The sequence below is a fragment of the Callithrix jacchus genome, chromosome 20 (genome assembly GCF_049354715.1).
Source record: "Callithrix jacchus isolate 240 chromosome 20, calJac240_pri, whole genome shotgun sequence".
Taxonomy (NCBI): domain Eukaryota; kingdom Metazoa; phylum Chordata; class Mammalia; order Primates; family Cebidae; genus Callithrix; species Callithrix jacchus.
This window is the reverse complement of record NC_133521.1, coordinates 29,912,970-29,932,091: the sequence shown is the minus strand read 5'-3', so window position 1 is coordinate 29,932,091 and position 19,122 is coordinate 29,912,970. Positions and strand designations below refer to the sequence as shown.

Below are 19,122 nucleotides of genomic sequence, written 5' to 3'. Positions count from 1 at the left end.
TTTTTTTTTTTTTTTTTTTAAATTTTCAGTAGAGACAAAGTCTTGCTATGGTGCCCAGGCTGGTCTTGAACTCCTGAGCTCAAGTGATCCTCCTGCCCTGGCCTCCCAAAGGCTGGGATTACAGGCATGAGCCACTGCACCCAGCTGGTGTTTTCTTTTGGCTCATTCCTAATCTAAAATGAGTCCCACAATGGTCCCATCTTGGATCCAGAAAAAAAAAAAAAGAGAGAAAAAGTTCTTAGGCCTTGAGATAGTGGACATGAAGATAAATTTAAGAAAGGTTTCACCTGAATTTCTATGCCTCTCAGTATTGTGCCACCAGCTCCTTTTGACAAAGGTATGTTTTTTCCCCATATTATTTAACATACTCAGTATGGCGAAACTGTTGGACTCCAAGTCTCATTACCTTCTGCATATCTGCTTGATCCTTTCTCCAGGCCCACACAACTGTGATCACGTAGAATCCTAAAAGGCTGGCCAGCAGCGACACCCCAACAGGATTGCTGGTCACGCGAAGGAAGAGTATGATAGTGTCTTCAACATTCACAGTCCTGGGCACGACAAGGAAGTCGCTGGCAAAGAAGGTCAGGTGGTTACAGAGACACTGTGTCCTCAGAATTGTGCTCTGTGGCCCAACCTGGAATTAGAATCAAGATGTTGACTCTAGTCGGATAGAGTGCTAAGGACGAGCCAGACATAAACATTGGCAATTTAGAGATGGAAAGAGATGCTTAGAGCTCTCACTTGCTGCTGGTCATGGTGTAAACTGCTGTAACCAATGTGGAAAGCAATTCAGCACACCTAGTACAGCTGAAGAAGCACCAACTCTTTGAATCCTGCAATTCCAGTTCTGAATGTTTGTATGTTCTAGGGGAACTTTGCACATGTGTATAAAGATATACTAAATGTTTTGTCACCCTTATTTGTAATTACCAAAAATAGGAAAAAACTTACATGTTCAATAATGGAACATACAAATTAATAAATACATAAGTAGGCAAAGACAAACTAATGGAATTCTATACAGCAGTTAAAAATGAATTAGCCAGGTGTGGTGGCTCACACCTGTAATCCCAGCACTTTGGGAGGCTGAGGCAGGTGGATTACCTGAGGCTAGAAGTTTGAGACGAGCCTGGACAACATGGCAAAACCCCATGTCTACCTAAAATATAAAAATTGGCCAGGTGTGGTGGCGCATGCCCATAGTCCTAGCTACTTGGGAGGCTGAGGCAGGAGAATTACTTGAATCCAGGAGGCAGAGTTTGCAGTGAGCTGAGATCATACCACCACATTCCAGCCTGGGTGACAGAGTAAAACTCCATCTTCAAAAATAAACAAACAAAAATGTAAAAAATGAACGAAGTAGAGATAGATGTATCCACACGGATAAATGCTGAGTAAATAAACACATTAAAGAGATATGTACAGTATAGTGCTATTTACACAAAGCCTAAGAAGCATGCAAAAGACTTATCTATTTGTTGTCTGTTTCCCTCTCCAGAATGTAAGTTCATGAGGATATTGTCTTGTTCACTGCCTTATGTCTAGTTCCTAGACTTGGGCATGGCATGTAGAAGATACTCAATAAAAGCCTGCTGAAAGAATGAATACCCACACAAATTCAGGCCAGGAGGTACCTTTGGTGGAAGGGAAGGAAGGAGAGATATTAGGGAGGGCTACACAAAGGGCTTCAATTATTCCTGAAATTTTTAAAGAGAATCTGAAGCTGAGGAAAATATGAACTTTAATAAAGTTGAATGTGCATTCAGTGTTTTTTATATTATTTCTTATGACTTTCCGTATGTTGGAACATTTCTTCCTAATATTTAAAAAAATGTCAGAAGGTAATTATATGGAAGCTACCAATTCTATGTTTGGTTTCGTGAATGAAAAGCCTAAAGTACTGTCATTACTACTTATTTCCATGGCACAGAGTTAAGTCCTGGAGGCCCAATCTAGTCTGCCCTTAGAAGAACTCTTGGCCGGGCATGGTGGCTGATGCCTTTAATCCCAGCACTTTGGGAGGCCGGGGCGGGCGGATCACCTGAGGTCAGGAGTTTGAGATCATCCTGGCCAACATGGTGAAACCCCTCTCTGCTAATAAAAAAAATTAGCTGGATGTAGTGGCAGGTGCCTGTAATCGCTGCTACTTGGGAGGCTGAGGCAGCAGAATTCCTTGAACCTGCGAGATCCTGCCAATGTACTCCAGGATCTGGGAAACAAGAATGAAACTTCGTCTCAAGACAAACAAACAAACAAAAAACTCTTGTGCTGTACTTGGGGCAGCTCAATTCCTTTCATGGAGTCCAAGCACTTCAGAGTGCTTCAAGGAGGTGGGAAATAGCCGATGCCTTCTGCAATCAATGGGTCTGTGCTGTGGGAGGGGAAAAGCTCTCAAGCTTCTCAAAGTATGGTTTCCCTAACAAGCAACACTGGCATCAGCTGGGAGCTTGTTAGAAAGACTCTCAGGGCCTGACCAGAGCTACTGAATCAGAATCTCCTTTTTAGCAAGCCCTGTTTATACATTTGCTTGATAGCCACTGTCCAGCTCTGACTGCCTGAGGCTGTGAATGGTACCGATTCCTTCCTAAAAATCCTCTTTCTGGCCTCCCAAAGTGCTGGTGGGAGGATTGCCTGAGCCCAGATGTTCAAGACCAGTGTAGGCAACATGTTGAGACCCTTTCTGACCAAAAAATTACCCAGGCGTGGTAGCATATGCCTTTCATCCCCACTACTTGAGAGGCTGAGGCAGGAGGATCTTTTGAGCCCAGGAAGTTGAGGCTGCAGTAAGGCGTGATCACGCCACTGCACTCCAGCCTGAGCAATACAGTAAGACCCCATCTCAAAAAAAAAAAAAAATTCTTTCCTTCTCTTCCAGTCTAGATGGCGCTTTCTCAGCTCTTTTTAGGACAGCTTCATGCTTTGCAAGACATTACATCATGTTCTTTGAGCTACTGAACCAGGACTTTATCAGGCGTAATCTCACAGAATCACAAGTGTGCAAATGTAATAGTGGTGTTTTAAACCAGCTGGACACCAGGAACAAGGTGATTAATTACAAAAGTGACAACCTGTCCTCACTTGGCCTGGACAACACAAGAATCTGAGAACATAGTTCTTTTTCGAGCTATGAAAGTTCTCTTTTGTTTAGCAAGAGGCTTCATTTTACCCACCCACAACCTATTTAGGACTTGTAGAATTTTACAGCTTCCGCACACTGCTTTCTTTATTTATTTATTTATTTATTTATTTATTTATTTATTTATTTATTTAGAGATGGAGTTTCGCTCGTTACCCAGGCTGGAGCGCAATGGCGCAATCTCGGCTCACCGCAACCTCCGCCTCCTGGGTTCAGGCAATTCTCCTGCCTCAGCCTCCTGAGTAGCTGGGATTACAGGCACGTGCCACCATGCCCAGCTAATTTTTTTTGTATTTTTAGTAGAGACGGGGTTTCACCATGTTGACCAGGATGGTCTCGATCTCTTGACCTCGTGATCCACCGGCCTCGGCCTCCCAAAGTGCTGGGATTACAGGCATGAGCCACCGTGCCCAGCCCACACTACTTTATTTTATCCACAATGGTCAGGTCTACCCTGGACTGTTTGAGAAAGAAACTACAACGATAAAGCACAAAGCTGCTCCTGCTCAGAAGAGCCACACTCACCCTGCCCACCACACACAACCCTCCTCCTCCTCCTCCTGCCCAAGCAGAGTCACTTCACACCTCCTGATTATTTTTCTTGCTGGGCTGCCCCAAATGAGATAACAGATACATTGCGTTTAACGGTGGCTACAGCAGAAGAGAGGCACCAGAGGCGGCTCCGTTTCTTACTTGGCATCCATTGCTGCTCCATGTCCGGTTGTGGCTGTCCCAGTAATAACACTGAGTGACGGCTGTGATGACCGAAACCAAGCTGGGCATCTGCTGAGCACCCTCCTGGCTCTCACTCAGCACAGCTGTTACATAGTAGGTGCCAATCCCGTGCTGTAGACGCTCTGGAGTCAGCACCCACGTGTACTCCTCATCTTAGAACAAAGAAGAGTACTTACTTGTGTATCAAACGGGACCAAAACACCAGTAGAATCTCTCTTCTAAAGGATCTATTATTAATATTTTACAAATGAGACCATGATAAACCTAGAGTCACAAATGATTTGAAAGCAAATACAATCCCAGGCTCTGGATCACTGCTTTGCTCCTAAGGAATCACTGGCATGACAAGGCTCCAGAGCTACGTCTTTGGCCAGGCACGGTGGCTCAAGCCTATAATCCCAGCACTTCAGGAAGCCAAGGTGGGTGGATCACTTGAGATCAGGAGTTCAAAACCAGCCTGGTGAATGTGGCAAAATCCCACGTCCACTAATAATACAAAAATTAGTGGGGTGTGGTGATGTGGGCCTGTACTCCCAGCTACTCTGGAGGCTGAGCCAAGAAAATTGCTTGAACCTGGAGAAGTTTCAGTGAGTTGAAATCGCACCACTTTACTCCAGCCTGGGAAACAGAGTGAGATTTTTGTCTCCAAAAAAATAAAAAAAAAGACATTCTTTTGGCATGTGATCATTTAGGTCTAGTGATTATGAGGTTTACAAAAATGAAATGATCACACACCTAAGTTAGCAGATGGAAGACTAAGGTAATAAGAGAAACCTCAAGATGAAGCAAAGACAGGGATAGGGTGGCTCCAGGAACAAAGCCCAGGTTGGCATGCCAGGGACCTGATGTCAGGCCAGGCTCTGTCACCAGCTGGCTGGTAGGGAATAAGGCCAGTCACTGGGTCTCTCTGGGCCTCAGCTTTCTCATCTTTCAAAGAGTCCTGTTTCTCAAACAAAGGCTCTCAAAGGCCCCTTCCCACTTTGAATGACAAGATATCATTGCCAAGATCAGCAAGAAACACTGAGTGCATGGCCAGGCGCAGTGGCTCACACCTGTCATCCAAGGACTTTGGGAGGCAAAGGCAGGAGGATCTCTTGAGCCCAGGAGTTTGAGACCAGCTTGGCCAACATGGCAAAACCCTGTCTCTACTAATAATACAGAAAATTAGCCAGGTGTGGTGGTATATCCATCTGCAGTCTCAGCAGCTTGGGAGGCTGAGGCATGAGAATCACTTGAACCTGGGAGGCTCAGGCTGCAGGGAGCTAAGACCACGCAACTGCACTCCTGCCTGGGCAACAGAGTGAGACTCCATCTCAAAACAAAAACAAAACCAAACGCACCTTTGGAATCGGGAAAGGGCCTGTTGGAAAGTCACACAAACCCTGCAGTGGGCAGCCTGGTAGTCAGCAATGCTGCCTCAAGGGCTTTGCCTAAAAGAAAGAACTTAAAAGTGATTGTTCCTGTGTGAGAAGGGCCCGTGTGTAAAGCAGAGAAAGTTCTTTCAACACAGAAAGTGGTCTTGATGGGAGACTAGCCTGCTTTCTCCACTTGGAGTTTTCCCAATGTAAAAATAAACACAGAAGTGTAGCTCTCATAAAGACTTTTCGCTACTACATTTAAAGTAGATACCCACAGAGCATGTTTTTGACCAAATATATCTAGGCACTATTTATATATATCAGGAATTTTTATTTTTTATTTTCGAGACAGTGTCTTGCTGTTACCAAGGCTGGAGTGCAGTGGTATGATCCAAATTCACTGCAGTTTTCAACCCCTTGCCTCAACCTCCCAAGTAGCTAGGACTACAGGTGCACATCCCTACACCTGGCCTTTTTTTTTTTTTTTTTTTTTTTTTTGTAGAGACAGTCTTGCTATATTGCCCAGGCTGGTCTCAACCTCCTGGCCTTAAGCGATCCTCCTGCCTTGGCCTCTCAAAGTGCTGGCATTATAGGCATGAGCCACTACACCAGGCCAGACATATTTAACTGTAATGTTAAGTCTCAGAAATTCTTAACTTTTAAAAACTACAGCATCGTCATCCACTGAGATATCACCAGGCCTTTCTTCCTTAATTCTAAGATAAGAAACAAAGTTGAAGTCTATGGCTGTACCACAGAAAGTGGTCTTGATGGGAGACTAGCCTGCTTTCTCCACTTGGGATTTTCCCAATGTAAAAATAAACACAGAAGTGTAGCTCTCATTAAGACTTTTCACTACTACATTTAAGGTAGATACCCACAAAGACCACTTCCTGCAGGCATATCATCCTGCATGTGCCTGATCTTGGAAGCTAAGCAGGGATGGGTCTGGTTATTACTTGGATGGGAGACTGCCTGGGAATGCTGGGTGCTGTAGGCATTAAAAAATAATGATAATAAAGTTGAAATACACATGATGTATTTTGTATATACTCATCTACAATATATAAATGTGAAGTACATGTAACCCACGGTGCTGTGAACCTTACTTCTGTTGTGGGTCTCAACTTATGAAAATCTTCAACCATACAGAAAGAACCTCACAGGGAATAACCATATAAATACTAACTAGATTCTATAATTAACATCTTACTAAATCTGCTTCCTCACATATATATCCTCATCCATCCAATAATCAATCTTAAAAAAAAATGCATTTCAAGGTCACATGTATGTACACGTGGTAAAATCAGAGAACACAATACACAACATACAGAAATGTGCTTGTAAATCCGGTGAAAACTGCATAAAATCAGTGCAGTGTATTCATGTGATTTTCTGGTTGTGATTTACTGTAGTTAAGCAGGATGCTGCCATTCACAGAAGCTGGATGAAAGGTATACAAGCCGTTGCTGTTGTTGTTTATTTATTTTTATTTTTTTTTTTGAGGCAGAGTCTCTGTCACCCAGGCCAGACTGCAGTAGCATCATCTCAGCTCAATGCAACCTCTGCCTCCCAGGTTCAAGTGATTCTTGTGCCTCAGCCTTCCAAGTAGCTAGGATTACAGGTGTCCACCACCATCACCAGCTAATTTTTGTATTTTTAGTAGAAACGAGGTTTTACCATGTTGGCTAGGCTAATCTCAAACTCCTGACCTCAGGTGATCCACTGGTCTCTCCCTCCCAAAGTGCTAGGATTTCACTGGGATTACAGGCATAAGCCACGGCACACCTAGCCTGTCTAGTTTTTTTCTTCTCACTCTGTCACCCAGGCTGGAGTACAATGGTGCAATCTTGGCTTGGCTCACTACAACCTTCACCTCCAGGGTTTAAGCAATTCTGCTGCCTTAGCCTCCCAAGCAGCCTGGATTACAGGTGCCTGCCACCATGGCCTGGCTGATTTTTTGTATTTTTAATAGAGATGGGGTTTTCACCCGGTTGACCAGGCTAATTTTGAACTCCTAACCTCAGGAGATCCACCCACCTCGGCCTCCCAAAGTGCTGGGATTACAGGTGTGAGCCACCGCGCCTGGCCTGTCTCTGTTATTTCTTGTAACTGCATCCGAATCTACAATTATCTCAAAATAAAAATTTTTTTAAACAAGAAAAAAATTTGACCAGGCGCAGTGGCTCATGCCTGTAATCCCAGCACTCTGAGAGGCTGAGACAGGAAGACTGCTTGAAGCCAGGAGTTCAAGACCAGCCTAGGCAACATGGCAAGACCCTATCTCTACAAAAGTTCTTTTTTAAAAATTAGCTAGATGTGGTGTGCACTTGCAGTCCCAGCTACTCAAGAGGCTAAGGCAGGAGGATCCCTTGAGCCTGACAGTTTGAGGCTGCAGTGAACAATGACGGTGCCACTGTACTCCATCCCAGGCCAAAAAAAAAAAAAAAAAAAAAAATCGAGGTAAGTTTCTAACAGCTGATTGGGTTTTACCTTTTTGCCACACGTTATCCTTTGGAAGAGTGATGTTCAGGTGGAAGTGAGTGCAGTTAGGCTGATACTGGAACCCCAGGTAGAGCGTCATTAAAAGGGGACTGTCAGAATCTATGCTCACTATCAGGGATTTCTCCAAGGACGTGATGTTCACTGTGATTGTAAACTGATCTGTGCTCATGTTGACGCTGGTGGGATGGGTTTCCAGGCTAACATTTCTCCAGAGCATGATCTAGAATAAGAGACAATCATTACAGTGGTCCATTCATTGATGCCTTTCAAAATCCGTTATACTGATAAGGTAAGGAAACTTCCTAGGTCTTCCTTTTCTTTTCTTTTTTCCCTGAAATGGGGTCTTGCTATGTTGACCAGGTTCATCTTGAACTCCTGGTCTCAAGCAATCCTACTGCTCCAGCCTTCCCAAATGCTAGGATTATAGGCGTGAGCCAATGTCGCAGCCAAGGCTTCCCCATTGGATGTTAGTAGCTGAAAAGGCTGAGGTTAAAAGTACATAGAGACCCAAAATAGTTATTTTTGACACCAAGTGTCACTCCGTTGCCCAGGCTAGAGTGCAGTGGCGTGATCTCAGCTCACCGTAACCTCTGCCTCCCAGATTCAAGCTATTCTCCTGCCTCAGCCTCCAGAGTAGCTGGGATTACAGGTGCCTACCACCACGCCCAGCTAATTTTTTGTATTTTTAGTAGAGACAGGGTTTCACCATGTTGGCCAGGCTGGTCTCAAATTCCTGACCTCAAGTGATCTTCCCACCTCAGCCTCCCCAAAGTGCTGGGATTACAGGCATGAGCCTCTGTGTCTGGCTCTCTAAAACGCATTTTTTTTTGAGATGGAATTTCGCTGTTGTTACCCAGGCTGGAGTGCAACGGCGCGATCTTGGCTCACCGCAACCTCCGCCTCCTGGGTTCAGGCAATTCTCCGGCCTCAGCCTGCTGAGTAGCTGGGATTACAGGCACGCGCCACCATGCCCAGCTAATTTTTTGTATTTTTAGTAGAGACGGGGTTTCACCATGTTGACCAGGATGGTCTCGATCGCTTGACCTCGTGGTCCACCCACCTCGGCCTCCCAAAGTGCTGGGATTACAGGCGTGAGGCACTGCGCCCGGCCCTAAAACACTTTTTCTAAGGGTAAGGTATGTCTTCCTGTAAAAGTTCCTAAGATGTTAATAACAAAACAATGGCACTGCCGTCATTCTAACATAATTCCTTCTAAGTTGCTGCATCCTCCCACCCTGTTCTAGAATATCCCATTCTCTATTTTATTCCCTAAGAATCCATTGTTACCTCAATGTCCTCCATTAGATCATGAACTTGGAGCACTTTATGATTAGCACTTAGTAACACACTTCCAATGCTTCCAACAACGTTTCTGTTGTCTAAATCCTTGAAGGGATTGAAAGCTAGTCCTGTTACCTAGAGACAAAGAAAAGTCCAGTTTTATCCACTGCTGAAATGTTTATAAATGACCCCAATAAGTAGAAAGAGATCAGATATCATATATGTATATATAACCATATATATGTGCGTATATGTCTAATTTTATTTTTTTAAGAGAAAGAGTCACACTCTGTCAACCAGGCTGGAGTACAGTGGCATGAGCACAGCTCACTGCAACCTCTGCCTCCCAGGTTCAAGTGAATCTCTTGCCTCAGCCTTCCAAGTAGCTGGGACTATAGGCATATGCCACCATGCCTGGCTAATGTTTGTATTTTTAGTAGAGATGGGGTTTCCTTATGCTGGTCAGGCTGGTCTCAAACTCCTGGCCTTGAGGGATCCTCCTGCTTCAGCCTCTCAGTGTTGGGATTACAGGTGTGAGCCATCATGCCCAGCTGGATATCATGTATTAAAGTAAATGTTGGGATGCTACCCCTACTAATACCACAAATAACATTCTACATGATAACTTCTATGAGCAATAGTTAATTAAAGATGAATTATACCTGGGGCCCCCAGAATTATTATTTTTCTTCTTTGTATCTAGAGGATTCTGTTTTACTAGGAAGTAACTATTTTGCTCTTCAGGATAAGGAAACGATGCTACCTGTATTTGTCAGGTAACTGCTGAAAGAAATATATTGATATGAGTAGGTTGGTATACTTAGTCAGCAATTACTTATATAGTCCCAGCTTTTTTTTAAATAGTGCAGAGGCTGGGTACAGTGGCTCACACCTGTAATCCCAGCACTATGGGAAGCTGAGGCAGGCAGATCACCTGAGGCTGGGAGTTCGAGACCAGCCTGGCCAACATGGCGAAACAACATCTCTACTAAAGACACAAAAATTAGCTGGGTGTGGTGGGCTATGCCTGACATCCCAGCTACTCAGGAGGCTAGGGCAGGAGAAGCACCTGAACTCAGAAGGCAGAGACTGCAGTGAGCTGAGATCATGCCACTGCACGCTAGCCTGGGTGACAGATTGAGACTCTGTCTCAAAACAACAACGAAAAACTGCAGAGTTGAGATCAATTCAAATCACAACCTAGAAATTTAATTAAATCCAGAAATCTGTTTAATGCTCACAACTTCTACAGTGGATCATTTTTAAGCGGTCTCTATCCCTGCCAGGATGAAATAAAAACAAATGCCACGTAAACTCTCTCATCTGAGCCGGCCTGTTCAGCTTACATTTCATGGTACGTTACTTTCGCCCCAGTGCCTACGTGGCCATCAGATCCCATTTTCATTCTGATCACAATCAGTTTCACACTCACTTGGACATTAACTCCAGGGTGTTTATTCAAGAGCTCCATCAAAGCTGAAGCCGATGGAAAGCCTAGTCTCACAGGGGCCGGGTGACCCAGCGTGTAAGAACTCAGAGGTAAAGTTGATAGGTTTTGTCTAATGAGAAACAAGTGAAAAAGGAAGTCAATTTTTCTATGGCCTCTGAAAGTGAAAAACACAGTGAAACTCGTCCCGTTCCCTCCTCCCCTGTTAACCTGCTCAGCAGCAGAGAAGCAATGGAAGAGGTCAAAGTCACAGAAGACTCGGGAGGCTGCTTCTGCTCTAGAAGTGCTTCCCCGATATTCCCAAGCGCCACCAAGGACATTTCCAGCATGTCTTCTACCTGCATGGAGAGGAAAACAGCATGTGACTTGTAAAATCTTAGTGTCTTGTATCAGTAAAATAATGTTTTGGAGAGGATTGGAAGGGGAATTTTCAGTGGTGTAATAAGGCTGGTATTCCTTAGAGAAGGCCTTGGAACCCAGCACAAAGTACCTGCAATGTGGCTAGACTTACCTTCCTTTGAACCCAACTAAGAGGGCCAACCAAAAAATATGCCTTTGCCCCATCAGATTATCAGCCTAGACCTGCTCATGATAGAGTTTTTTTTAAATGACAGTTTTATTGAGATGACTTTCCTATATACGATTCATCCACTGAGAGTATATAACAATGTTTTTTAGTATATTCACAGGGTTATGCAACCATCACCACAATCTAATTTTAGGATTCAACCTCCCTAAAATAAACTGGGTAGCTGGGTGTGGTGGCTCACGCCTGTAGTCCCAGGACTTTGGGAGGCTGAGGCAGTTGGACCACTTGAGGTCAGAAGTTTGAGACCAACCTGATTGACATGGTAAAACCCTGTCTCTACTGAAAATACAAAAAATTAGCTGGGCACGGTGACACATACCTGTAGTTTCAGCTATTTGAGAGGCTGAGGCAGAAGAATAGCTTTAACCTGGGAGATGGAGGTTGCATTGAGCCAAGATCATGCCACTGCACTCCAGCCTCGGGGACAGAATGAGACTCTGTCTCATAAAATAAAATAAACCTGGTACCCATTAGCAGTAACTCTTCATTCCCCCATCCCTAGTCCCTCTATTTCGAGGCAATCACGAATCTACTTTGTGTCTATAGATTTGCCTCCTTGGGACATTTCATATAAATGCATCACAATATAGTCTTTTGTGATGGGCTTCTTTTACGTGGCATCATGTTTTCAAGGCTCATGTTGGAGCATGTACCAAGACTTCATTCCTTTTTGTTGCTGAATAATATTCCATTGTATGAATAGACCAGATTCTGTTTAGCCACCCATCAGATCATAGATGTGTGAGTAGTTACCACTTTTTGGCATTTAGATATTAAACCATGCTGCTACAAACATGAGTGTACAAGTTTTTGTATGGACGTGTTTTCAATTCTCTTGGGTAGACACTAGGAGAATTGCTAGATTACATGGCGATTTTATTTTTTACTTTTTTTTTTTGAGAGGAAGTCTCATTCTGTTGCCCAGACTAGAGTGCTCTGGAGAGGTGTAGGCTCACTGCAACCCCGTGGTTGCAGCCTCCTGGGTTCAAGCGATTCTCCTCTCTCAGCCTCCTGAGTAGCTGGGACTACAGGGGCACACCACCATGCACAGCTAGTTTTTTTTTTTGTTTTTTGTATTTTTAGTAGAGATGGGATTTCACCATATTGGCCGGCTGGTCTCGAACTCCTGACCTCGTGATCCATCCACCTTGGCCTCCCAAAGTTTTGGGATTACAGGCATGAGCCACTGCGCTAGGCCTATTTTTTATGTTTTAAGCAACTGCCAAACTGTTTTCCAAAGTGGCTGCATCATTTTACAATCCAACAATGGATGGGGTTGCAAGTTCTCAGCATCCTTGCAAGTACTTGTTATTTTCTGTCTTTTTGAGTGTGAAGTAGTATCTCATTTCGGTTTTGATTTCCATTTCCCTAATGACCAATGATGTTGTACGTCTTTTCATGTGAATAACAAATGTTAGTTACTCAGTGTTTGCTGTATGCCAACACTTTCCTAAGTCACTTTTCCCCCCCCAATGACATCTCACTCTGTCACCTGGGCTAAGATGCAGTGGCATGATCTCAGTTCACTGCAACCTCTGTCTCCCGTGTTCAATAGATTCTCCTGCCTCAGCCTCCTGAGTAGCTGGGATTACAGGCACCTGCCACCATGCCTGGCTAATTTTTTTTAGTAGAGATGTGATTTTGCCATGTTGGCCAGGCTGGTCTCGAACTCCTGACCTCAGGTGATTTACCTTCCTTGGCCTCCCAAAGTGCTGGGATTACAGGCGTGAGCCACCGGGTCCCAGCCCCTAACTCATTTTCACTTGATTGTAGCACTGGGGAGTCTTGGCTCACTGGTGGGGTGGGGAGGGAGACCCCAGAGAAGGCTTGGCAGATGGTTTCTTCTGCAAGGTTCTCTTTAAAGGTCTGGGGAGGGGCTGTGATACCTGAACCTGCCAAGCTTAAAATGCTTCTAAGCAGATTTGGCCACCTGCATAGCTGGTACCTACCTGCTCAGGGTCATGCTTGGATCCCTGCCAACTTCCTTCTCCAGCTTTGATGACATTGTTGAAAGAATGAAAGAGGCAGAGAGTCGCAGGAACTTTGAAGCCCAGACTGCTATTGTTCTGAAATGGGATCCTCAGTAACTGTTCACTCAGGTAAATAAGGGAATTGATGAGATGAACCTGGGAGTATCAGAAAGCAAACATACATCCCTGAACTGTTTATGATTACTTTTGAAAATTTTACTTTTAAGAGATGGGGCCTTGCTCTGTTGCCCAGGCTGGAGTGCAGCGGAATAATCACGACTGGACTCAAGCAATCCTCCTGCCTTAGCCTCCCCAGTAGCTAGGACTACAGGTGTACACCATCACACTTAATTTTTAAAAATTGATTGTAGAGGTGGGGGCTCACTATGTTGCCCACGCTGGCCTCAAACACCTGGCTCCAAGAGATCCTGCTGTCTTGGTCTCCCAAAGTGTTTAGATTACAGGCATGAGCCTCACACCCAGCACATGACTATTTTAAATTTGCATTTTATAAAAAACAATGTTACAATTTGACAGGGAAGGAGAATATATTACTTCATATGACCTATAAAGGAGGATTCATATTTCTTATTATTCTGACGAACTGACAATTCTTTTTAAGTGGTAAGTAGACCAAATATCCCATTACCACCACCAGACTGAAAAAAGAATTGCTGAAGAAAAGAGCAATGCTGAGTTTTTTTGTCTTTTTGAGACAGGGTGTGGCTCTGTTGCCCAGGCTGGAGTGCGGTGGTGCAGTCCTGGCATACTGCAGCCTCCACCTTCTGACTTCCAGCCATCCTCCCATCTCAGCCTCCCGAACAGCTGCAACTACAGGCGCACGCCACCACACCCAGTTAATTGTTGAATTTTCGATAGAGACGGGGTTTCACCATGTTGCCCAGGCTGGTCTTGAATTCCTGGGCTAAAGCTATCTGCCTGCTTTGGCCTCCCAAAATGTTGGGATTACAGGCATGAGCCACCATGCCTGGCTGAATGCCGGCACACTTCTAACAAAGGCAACAGCAAGGCAATAACCTGATTAATGAACAAATGAATATAAACACAGTATATCCAAGAATGTCACTACTGACCAATTTAATTCTTAACTTTCCAGATTTAAAGGTAAAAATTTGCTTGCTAAAATTTAAACACAGTCTTTATAATGTTAAGCACAGGGTACTATCTCCAGGTTCTCTTTTTTGAGACATAGTCTCTGTCTGCCACCCAGGCTGGAGTGCAGTGGTGTGATAATGGCTCACTGCCTCCACCTCCTGGGTTCAAGTGATTCTTGTGCCTCAGCCTCCTGAGTAGCTGGGATTATAGGTGCCCACCACCAAGCCCAGCTAATTTTTGAATTTTTCTTTTTCAGTAGAGATGGGTTTCGCCATGTTGCCCAGTCAGTTCCCTAACTCCCAGCCTCATGTGATCCTCCTGCCTTGGCCTCCCAAAGTGCTGGGGTTAGAGGCGTGAGCCACCGCACCCAGCCTTAGATTCACTTCCTGTTTTTCACTTTTCCCTCTTTCCTATCTTCTTCCCTCCCAGTCACTCTCTGCTTACCTGAGCTGGCTTCGAAAATCTCGGGGTCAAGGCGGTTAGTGTCTGGAGTACCTCACAAGCTTCCTGCAGTTTGTTATGAGCTTGTAAACCATGAATTGCTCTGCTGAAGTTTCCTACTGTTTCATCTATGACCTATAGAGAACAAAGAATTTTGCCAAAATGACTTATATAAAATCACTACTGTAGTAGTCAGAAAGATTGTTTTAACCAAAGTTGACTGTGAATAACATTATAAACTCTACGAATCACAGCTCTCGAAAACAGTGATTACTTTCAGAAGCTTTTCTGCAAGTGGACACAATTTATTTCTACATTTTCCATATGATAGAGAAAATGAAAAATGAGGTTATACAATCGTTGCTCCAAGGGTAAATAAGTCTGGAAATGAGATTTATAGCAGTAACTAAGTTTTAAGGCCGTGAGCAAACATGAGGGAAACATGGACATCGAAAAGCTAAAACCAAACTTTTCTATTCAGAAGTATGTTTTCCTTTCAGGCTTCCCTCTGTGCGCGTTTCCCTCCATTCAAGTGTTCATATTTAAGGCAGGCACAGTGGCTCACAGCTGTAATGCCAGCGCTTTGGGAGGCCAAGGCAGGTAGATTACTCGAGGTCAAGAGTTCAACACCAGCCTGGCCAACATGGTGAAACCCTATCTCTACTAAAAGTACAGAAATTAACCGGGCATGGTGGCGTATGCCTGCAGTCTCAGCTACTCGGGAGACTGAGGCAGGAGAACCACTTGAACCTGGGAAGCAGAGGTTGCAGTGAGCCAAGAATGTGCCACTTCACTTCAGCCTGGGTGACAGAGCAAGACTCTGTCCCAGAAAACAAAAGAGTTCATATTCAAGAGGGAGTGACCTAAAATGCCTCATAGCAGGAGGCGGGGGAAGCAGAAAACCTCCTGAAAAAACAAACTGAGCAAACTAGCCGCTCTCCCAAAGCTAAGTGGCTACTGCATTTGAACTGGAAGTCTGGCCCTGAGACAATGACCGTTAATGCCAACTGTGTGTTCCAGTTCTGGAGACCAGCTCATTCCCAGCTTAGATCAATCACGTCGTCAATCAAGCTTGATTAAACGCTGAATACTGCTAAATTCTCTAATATTTCTAATAATTATAGATTCCTTTGGCTACCCTATACTTCAGATTTCTATTTAAGAAAAAAAATCCCTCTTTGTTTAAACTCCTGTAGGTCAGTTTCTGCCCCCAGCAGAACCCCTAATTTCCATCACCACTGCAGGCAGATCCAGGGTCAACAGGATTACGTTTTAGCAGGGAAGTGTTTGGGTGCATATAAACAGGGCTCTTTGGAGTTTGGGGGGAAAAAGGGGTAGGTGAAGCAGGATTATTTTCTTCAGTCAATACTGTCAAAGGGGCTTTGTCTTTTTTTTTTTTTTTTTTTGAGACAGTTTTGCCCTGTCACCCAGCCTAGAGTACAGTAGCACAATCACATTCTGCTGCAGCCTGGACTTCCCAGGCTCAAGTGACCTTCCCACCTCCACCTCCCAAGTAGCTGGGACTACAGGTGCACACCACCACACCTGGATAATTTTTTTTGAATTTTAGTAGAGACAAGTTCTTACTACATTGTCCAGGCTGGTCTCAAACTTCTGGGCTCAAGTGATCCTCTTCCTTGACCTCCCAAAATGCTGCATTATAGGCATGAGCCACTGTGCCCAGCTAATTTTTTTGAACTTTAGTAGAGACAAGGTCTCGCTATGTTGCCCAGGCTGGTCTCAAACTCCTGGGCTCAAGTGATCCCCACACCTTGGCCTCCCAAATGCTGGGATGACAGGTGTGACTCACTGTGTCTGGCTACCTTGATGGCCATGTTTTTGGGAGGAAGGAAGCAAGGTGAAAAGAGTCAGGATGGTGCGTAGGAGGAATTCTCTAGAAGTTTGCTGCTGCTGAAAAAGCAGGGCAGGTGAACAAAACTTCTTCTCCATCGGAAGCATTAAATGCAATAGAATTAAATAATATCATTAAATAGCAAAATGAGAATATTTCATTATTTAATGAAATGCTGGGCTGTATGTGTGCCACCGAATTGTAGGCTATTTTCATGGCCTCGTTTACTTTTGGCTTTGGATTGGCATACATGCTGTTCTGTCAGGCTTTCTTAGGTACAGTTCCACAGGGAGGCAAATGGGAAACCAACTGCTTTTTCACTGTCACAAAGCTACCTAGTTGTACTTGCATCTCCCACGTTTACCTGACCAGATGCATTCTGCAGTGATGCTGGGGGATGAGAGGTGAAGCTATGTGGATGAGCATCTTCCTCTGGGCTTGAAGCCATTTCCGTCTGAGACTGACCAGCATGTGTGACAGACACAGGACTGGTGGGCTCTGTTCTCGCAGGGAGAGGCTGGCTGCTGGGTTCAGATGTCACTGGTGTTACCTGTGTTGTGATTTTTGGTAGTACTGAAGAGAAGGGGCTGATGGGATGACACAGCGTCTTGGACTAAAAGATAAAAATACATAAAGGAAAAGGCAAAATCTGATTTTACCATTTAAGGAATAATTACGGCAGTGTTTCCCAAACTGCTCTGAAACTCTCATGTCCTATGAGACAACAGGCATTTCTGTTCAAAAATTCTGTGCTCAAACAGCTTCAAGAAAGCTGCATATTATATTACTGAGATTCAGGATTTACATTAGTGTATTTATATCAGTCATTCGATAAATTGTTAAACATCTATAAGGTGCTAAGAATGTTCTGGAGAACCGAATACAGCAAGGAGCAAAAGGAGCCAAGTTCTTGGCCTTGTCGAGCCTCTGTGTTGGAGGCAGATAAATTATGTCATGCATTAAATAAGTACTATGAAGAAAAAATAAGGCGAACCAGATAGAAAGTGCCTATCATTGATGATATTCAGTGGTAAGGGGAGGATTTTTTGAGATGAGGAGTCTCTGTCACCCAGGCTGGAGTGCAAAGGCACAGTCATAGCTCCCTGCAGCCTTGACCTCCTGGGTTCAAGTGATCCTCCTGCCTCAGCCTCCCAAGTAGCTGGGACTACAGGCACATACCACCATGCCTGGCTACTTTTTTTTTTTTTGAGATGGAGTCTCACTCTTTCACCCTGGCTACAGTGCAGTGGTGCCACCTTGGCTCACTGTAGCCTCCTCCTGGGTTCAAGCAATTCTCCTGGCTCAGCCTCCTGAGCAGCTGGGACTACAGGAACACACCACCACACCAGCTCATGTTTGTATTTTTAGTAGAGATGGGGTTTCACCACGTTGCCCATTCTGGTCTCAAACTCCTGACCTCAAGTGATCTGCCACCTCAGCCTCCCAAAATGGTGGGATTACAGGCATGAGCCACTGCACTCAGCCTTTTTTCACTTTTTTATAGAGACAGGATTTTGCTATGTTGCCCAAGCTGGTCTAGAACTTCTAGCTTAAGTGATCCTCCTGCCTCGGCATCCCAGAGTGCTGGGATTACAGGCACGAGGCACAAAGCACTATGCCTGATGGAAAGGACATTTTTGCTGAGAGTTGGATAAAGGGAGAGAGAGCGCACTCTGCCCATGTGTTAGCGATGGCATGTCAGGAGTGCAAAGGTCTCCAAGCCCACAGCCAGCTGGCTCTGTCTGAGGGAGGCCAAGGAAGCTAGAGGAGCACTGGTGGCAGGAGGGGGATCAATAAGATCCCAGGGCTGGCAGAGTGTCATCTGCCAGGCAGTTGAAAGGAATGCAGACATTATTTTGGATAAATTAAAGGGCTTTGCAGAGCAGTGGCATAAGCTGACTTCTGTTTTAAAGCATCACTCTGTGTTTTAAACAATCAACCACTCTGTTGAGAAGAGAGAAAAAGCAGCAAGAGTAGATCAGTATGAGGCAAGTATGAAAGTTCATTTTTTCATTGATTTTTTTTTTTTTTTTTGAGATGGGTCTTCCTCTGTCACCCAGGCTGGAGTACAATAGTGTGATCTGGCTCATTGCAACCTCCTCCTCCCAGGCTCAAGCAATTCTCCTGCCTCAGCCCCCTGAGTAGCTGGGATTCAGGTGCCCACCACCAATCCCGGCCCCCCATTCTTTTATACTGTTAGAAACATTTATTTTTGCAGGGAGCATTGAGTCCAAGAAATACACATCCGTGTTTAGGCATCAACTAAAAGGTTTCTACATAGGACACAAAGACAAGAATGCTGACAGATTTTTTTGAAGGTGACATTTTATAGACTATGTGGACAGTTTCTACCTTTAGTTTCCTTTTTCTTTCTGTTTGAGGTTTACGTTTTATTGCATTGTATTTTGGTAAGATGCTACAAGTCCCTTTTGCAATGAAGAAGGGGACACACATCCAACCAACAAATAAATGATAACTACATCAGTATGACATTTTTAGGCTTTAAAAATTCTTGTAACAAGTATGGGCATGCTGGCTCACACCTGTAATTCCAGCACTTTGGGAGCCTGAGGCAGGAGGATTGCCTGAGGTCAGGAGTTAGAGACCAGCCTGGCCAACGTAGTGAAACCCTCTCTTTATTAAAAATACAAAAATTAGCCAGGTGTGGTAGTGCAGGCCTGTAATC

At 44.5% G+C, this 19,122-nt stretch overlaps 1 protein-coding gene across 2 annotated transcripts in view; it reads right to left on the bottom strand.

Moving 5' to 3' along the window:
* Positions 1-19,122, bottom strand: part of PKD1L3 (polycystin 1 like 3, transient receptor potential channel interacting) — a 92,219-nt gene that overhangs the window by 59,598 nt on the left and 13,499 nt on the right. For both annotated transcript variants that reach the window (XM_078357613.1, XM_078357612.1), the window contains exons 5-13: positions 16,801-17,049; positions 14,588-14,719; positions 13,007-13,183; positions 10,679-10,806; positions 10,454-10,580; positions 9,028-9,156; positions 7,729-7,960; positions 3,833-4,026; positions 407-637 (exon numbers count right to left, since the gene is read on the bottom strand). In XM_078357613.1, the coding sequence (XP_078213739.1) occupies positions 407-637; positions 3,833-4,026; positions 7,729-7,960; positions 9,028-9,156; positions 10,454-10,580; positions 10,679-10,806; positions 13,007-13,183; positions 14,588-14,719; positions 16,801-17,049 (1,599 nt within the window). The remainder of the gene's footprint in view (positions 1-406; positions 638-3,832; positions 4,027-7,728; positions 7,961-9,027; positions 9,157-10,453; positions 10,581-10,678; positions 10,807-13,006; positions 13,184-14,587; positions 14,720-16,800; positions 17,050-19,122) is intronic.